Raw genomic sequence first — 5415 nt, 5'->3', positions numbered from 1 at the left:
CAGCCCGCAGCCCGCGGAACTCGGGGGATGGGACGCGACGGGCCCGTTACCTAGAGCCGCGGTTTGCGGCTGCTGTCGGCGCGCGTGTCTCCGGGTCGCCGGGCTGTCGTCCGCCCCTGCGCGCTCGCACCTACCGGGTGCGGGCCTGGAGCTTCCGCAAGGTCTCCAGGATCCCCCAGGCCGGGAGGCCCTGCACCTTCCTGGATGCCACCGTCGCGCTCCACCCCCCACCCCCCTTCCAGGTCTCGGGACGTGGGGGGCTGCCGCGGTCTCCCGGTTCCCTATCCCGCCTAGGAGCAGAGACGCAAGCAGTGACAGATACTCCGCCCCTCCTATCCTCTCTGAAATCCTCCCTCGTTGGAGGCCCAGCTTCCCCCGCTGACCCGCAGGTGACCCCGGGACCGGAGTCCCCGCATCAGGTTCCCCATCTGCTCCTGGAAGGGTCTGTTCTCGCTGAAATACATATCAGGGCCCTTGTGCTCAGACTGCAGACTCGCCGGACGCTTTTTCCCTCCGATCCTACTCTGGTCCTACAAAGACGCTTTCTAGAACAGAGAGTAGCTGCCTTGGGAAAATGCCAAAGAGCAGGGGGCAACTGATTTGCCTGAGGTCACGTTACTCAGGTTTAATAAAACCAGAGGACCCTGAACCCGCCATGACTAGGCAAATCAGCTCCCCTCCTTGTCCCTCTTCCACCATCCAGGCAGGTTCTACCTTTCCTCCACGACTCTGCAGAGTTGACAAGGGCGTAGCTGGAACCGACGTCCTTCAAGCCTTCCTGCCACCGAAGTCAGATCTTCACTTCCTCTCCCTGGTAATGTAGAGAATTAAACACAGTCCTGTAGGTCATTTGGTTGCAGGGTTGGCGCAGGAAAGATCCTGCTGGTGCCTGCAAGATTGTTAGGTTGAACAACCAAGAAGTAACCCTACGGCCGGAAGGAGTTGGGGAGTTTCATGCCCTCCAGGCTTCCACTGTCAGTCTGTCAGGCGAGTAGTCTGGGAGCTGTGTGCAAGGCTGAATTAAGAGCCCCCTCTCTCATTCTCTCTCTCTCTCTTTCCTGCTCCCCCCCCCCAGATCAAAGATGCTGGGGAGAAGTTCAAGCCCAGGTTCCAGAAAGCCCATCATGCAGAAATCTGAAAGGGAAAGGCATTGCTACAGCAGGTGGCCCTGGTGGTCGTTTTCACACTGAACACAAAGTTTGCAGCGGGGCATGGATGTTCCTGAATCTCTTTTCCTCATATTTGAGCTTGGAAGGATCTGGCTTCGAATCCTGGACCTGCCTGAGGCTCTGCATCGCCAAGTTTCCTAGTCTTCCTGAGCTTCAACCAGAAAAGCTGACACTTCTCCACCCCCTCTCCCACCCTGACCGTCTCCCCCTCCTTCCCCTAGCACAAGAACAGGAACCCACACACAGCTCTGAGTCCAGCCTGGATGGCCAGAAGACAACTGAGGCTTTCCCTGTGAGGAGGGGACACCCGTGGCACGTGCTGCCAGGCTGTGCCCCTCATAGGACCACCCTGCCCAGCCCGCCCTCTCTCTGCTCAGTCGGGTGCCCTCAGGAACTGGGATAGATGTCCCAGACGCCTTGATCACACAGTGAGAAATGTGCAAACTTCTATAGCACTGCTGTAGGAAGCTCGCAGCGCTGAAGCTGGTGGTGGCCTCTGCCTCAACCAGGCATTCTAAGCTTCCCATCTGCCTCATTAAGTCAAGACTTCTCAAGGACCTCACAGTCGGTCCTTCAAGTCCCAAGAGACCAAATCAACAAACAGGCCCTCTCCGGTGGGACACTTCCTGGGAAAGCCCCACAATGGGCCCCCAATCCTCTGGGAGCCCCCCTGGGCAGCCAGACTGCTTGGCAGTGGTGCCCAGGCTGAAGAGGACATAGGATAGGGCAGGGACTGGCTGCTCATGCCCAGAGTGAAGGTGATTCCCAGGATCCAGCCGCAACTAAGGCGCCTGTGCCTAGCCTGGGCCTGGTGGAGAAGAACATGGATCCCTTCGACCTAGACGGAGGAAAGGATGTTTTAGAAGCACTCCGGTGCCCTTCCTACCTTGCCTCACCCACCTCTTATCCCCGCATATTCAGAAGCCTGTGCACACAGTCCCACTGTGTCATAAAATATTTTATTGGAAAAAAGTCACCGTCTTCGCAAGAAGGGGGTAGGGGCCCCAGCCACGTCGGGAAGACCCAGCCTCTGGGTTGAGCCGACAGGTCGCCTGGGCGCTGTCGCCGGCGTGGTGGCCTTCACCTAGCCGCCAGTCCCGACTCCCGGAAGCGGTTGTGTGCACGGGGCGTCCACCCGGAGGGCAGCCCCGAGGCGGGTGGAGTGCAGGCGAGGAGAGGGGGCGTGAGTGCTCATGGAGCGCCGGGCGCCGCGGCTGTGGCGGAGACGAGTAGCTTCCACTACACGAGTCCCCCAGGTCAGGGCCCAGAAGCGCGCTGGGGCCTGGGTTTGGCTTTAGGGTCTGTGTCCTCCCTTGTCTCGCCCCCAGTTGTCCGCATTCAAGGTCATAATAAAACGTTTAGAAAACAAACGTCGTGGACACGGAAGGGCCAGCTCGCTGGTTCCCGCGGGTTGAGGGGGCCGCGGGCGGCGCAGGCGTCGCGGGCGTCCGGAGCGCCCCGGCCCGCACCCTGTGCGGTGCTCAGTCCTCGTGGCTCCTGTCGCTGGGCTCCCCCGGCACCTCCGCCGGCTTCTCTGCCTCCTTGCCGCGCTCCTGCTCCGTGAGCTGCTCGCTTGTGGGAATTGAGTTCTTCTTGGGTCGCCCCTTGGGCTTGGTGGGGGACTCCAGGCCGCCTCCCTGCAGCACCTGCACGGGGTGGAGGACCGGCAGCACCGAAGTGAGACGGGATGTTCGCTGGGGACCCCCTGCCCTTCGACCAGGCAGGACTGAAGGGTCCGCCCAGGCCATCTGAGGCCACACCCAGCCTCGGGGAAATGGCAGCCATTTGAGTGCTCTGGGGAGAGGTGGCCCCGAGGCCTGGCCGAGGGGCTTAAGACGGCCAGGAGGCTTGAAGGGACGGCGCAGCAGGAAGGAATGTTAGCTCAGTCAGGACGCCCAGAGGGACAGAAAGGAGAGGGTCCCGCGAGGCTGGGCAGAAGTCGCGCGGGGTAAAGGGGAGGGCTACTCTGCAGGGCCCAGGGAGTCCAGAGCGGAGGCTGCCGGGTATACTCACTATTTTCTTCCACTTCATCCTCCGATTTTGGTACCACGTCTTCACCTGCAGCTGGCTCAGGCCCAGGGACTCAGCAAGATCTATCCTGGAAAGAGTAGGGTGCATCTTCAGCAGGGCAGGTGACACCCTCCCGTGCCCGTGGCCCAGCCTGGCCCCGCACTACCTGTCAGGCGTGGAGAGGTACTTCTGCTTTTCGAAGCGTTTCTCCAGGCCCATCAACTGCAGCTCGGTGAACACCGTGCGGCTCCGGCGCCCCTTCTTGGCCTTGGTGCCCGGCTCCCCGGGGCCCGCCGCCTCCAGCTTCCCGAGAAGCTGCAGCTCCAGCGGCAGGTGCGGTGCGCCCGCGGCCCCGGGCAGCCCGGGCCCCGAGGCCAGCAGCGCGGAGCTCAGCCCCGAGCAGCCGAGCGGCGCCAGCGGGAACTTGAACACAGCCGCCTGCTCCGCCTTCAGCACGGCTACGAGGAAAGAGAACGGGGAGCCGGTGAGCTGGGCCGCGTTCCTCCGCCGCCGCCCGGTGAGCTGCGGGATCATCGCGCTCGCTCGGCGCCGCCCGCTCAAGGCCTCCACACAGCCGCTTGGCGCAGGATGTGTGCCACGCGCCGAGGGCGACCCTCCTCGAGGGGTCCCCAGAATCCGGGAAAGGAGATTGCTCCCACCCCGCGCTCGGCCCTGTAGTTCCCCAAGCCCCGGCCGTCTCTGGGATTTTGGGGTTCTCCATGATCAAGTTTGCAGCTCCAAGAAGCGCGGAGTGTGTCTTTCGTGGAAAGGGGAACCCGAGAAGAAACGGCAGCTTCCAGGAAGATGGGCGTCCGCCCTAACCAAGTCTGCATCGGTGCATTAGAAAAAGAGCACGAACGGCATGTGCACATTTGCTCTTCTCGTGGCAAGACAGCCACGCGGCGGCCAGCGGCGGGGGCGTCATCTGGGCTGGGGTTGGGTGCTTCCGGAAATGCCAAAGCATCCTGCGAACCCGGAAACTGTTGCTACCGTTTTCTCGGTTCAGATGCTTCCCCGTGAAGACGTTTCCATTTTCGTTAGCCCTAAAATTATTTTTTGCCCGCTTCAAACGAATTATTAGCAACGGAACAGACGCAGGTGAAAGGCAGGCGAGACGCTTGTCCCAGATGGTCTTAAAAGAGCAACCCGCCTTGCCGCCCCGGTCGGGAGATCCCTGGTTGGGTGGAGACGGGGCGACGGGTGCGGAAAGGCGACTGGCTGGGCAAGTGTCCCAGCTGGAGTGTTGGGGCCTCCCCTCTCCCGCAGACCTCTCGCTGAGAGCGAGCCCTAGCCCCGCTGAAGTCGGAAAGGGCCGACCAAAGTGCGGGTAAATGTGGGGTTAGGATCGACTAGGGGAAGGGAGCCTTAGGGAAACGGTGAGAGATAGGAGGCAGACCAAGTGCAGCAAGGGAGGCCACCCGCCGAGTGGAGGGCGAAACGGAGAGAGGCAGGCAAGGAGGGACAGGAGAGGCAAAGGAGGAACGGGGTGCGACGGAGGAGGCACCGCAAGGCAGGCAGGCCCCGCCAAGGAAGAAGGAGAAAGCGGAGAGGCTGACAAGGTTTGAGCAGGCGGCTCAAATCCCTCAGAGGCCCAGCCGACCTGAGAGCGGGAGGGACAGCCAGGCAGGGGCTCGTAGTCAGGCCTCCTGCCCCCAGGCGAGGCCCAGGCAGGTCTGCCCTGCCCGGAGGCCATGCTCGTCGCCCGCTGGAGCGCACCGGACTCTGGGAGGCTCCACGCGGCTCGGGCCAGCGTCGGCACCAGTTCTTGGGGACGCAGGCCTCTTCCCCAGAGGTCCAGGCTTCCCTGGCTGGGCAGCCACGGCTACTCTCGACCAGTCCTCTGTGGCGAAGCCCAAGCGCCGCGGCCTGAGGTCACTTTCACCCGCAGCCCGGTCGTGCGCCCGCGACGGGGATGCGAGCTCAGGATGCCCGGGCTAGAGGCCAAAGGACAGCCATGGAGCAAAGCGAGCGTCTCCCCGGCCCGCGGGTACGAGGCCTGGCCCCTGCAAGGCCTGGCGCCTGCCCCCTCCGCTTCTCGGCTGGAGCGTGCCGAGACGGGTACCAGAGGCGGTGCGCCTGGAAAGCTCCCGGGACGGCGCCGGGGCGAGGGGATGGGTCTCGGGGCGCCCCACGGGGCGGTCCTCGCGCTCCCGCCGAGCCCGGCCCGCGGTCCCGCGGCCTCGCACCTACCCAGGTGGCTGTGGAAGGGCCGCGCCGCCAGCAGCGCCTGCACGCC

The 5415-nt window shown here is 63.3% G+C and overlaps 1 protein-coding gene across 1 annotated transcript; it reads right to left on the bottom strand.

Annotated features, from left to right (window-relative positions):
• Positions 1 to 2650: 2650 nt before the first annotated feature.
• Positions 2651 to 5415, bottom strand: BARX1 (BARX homeobox 1; the record flags this gene model as incomplete). The annotated part of the gene is made up of 4 exons (XM_008058777.1): positions 2651 to 2815; positions 3183 to 3267; positions 3346 to 3637; positions 5370 to 5415. Coding segments are annotated over 4 exons (588 nt in total), but the record flags the coding sequence as incomplete, so codon positions are not given.

This window comes from Carlito syrichta, unplaced genomic scaffold (genome assembly GCF_000164805.1).
Source record: "Carlito syrichta isolate Samal-C Ts95f unplaced genomic scaffold, Tarsius_syrichta-2.0.1 Scaffold303625, whole genome shotgun sequence".
NCBI classification, from domain to species: Eukaryota; Metazoa; Chordata; class Mammalia; order Primates; family Tarsiidae; genus Carlito; species Carlito syrichta.
Note: the sequence above shows the minus strand (reverse complement) of the source record. Positions and strands in the feature narration are given on the sequence as shown.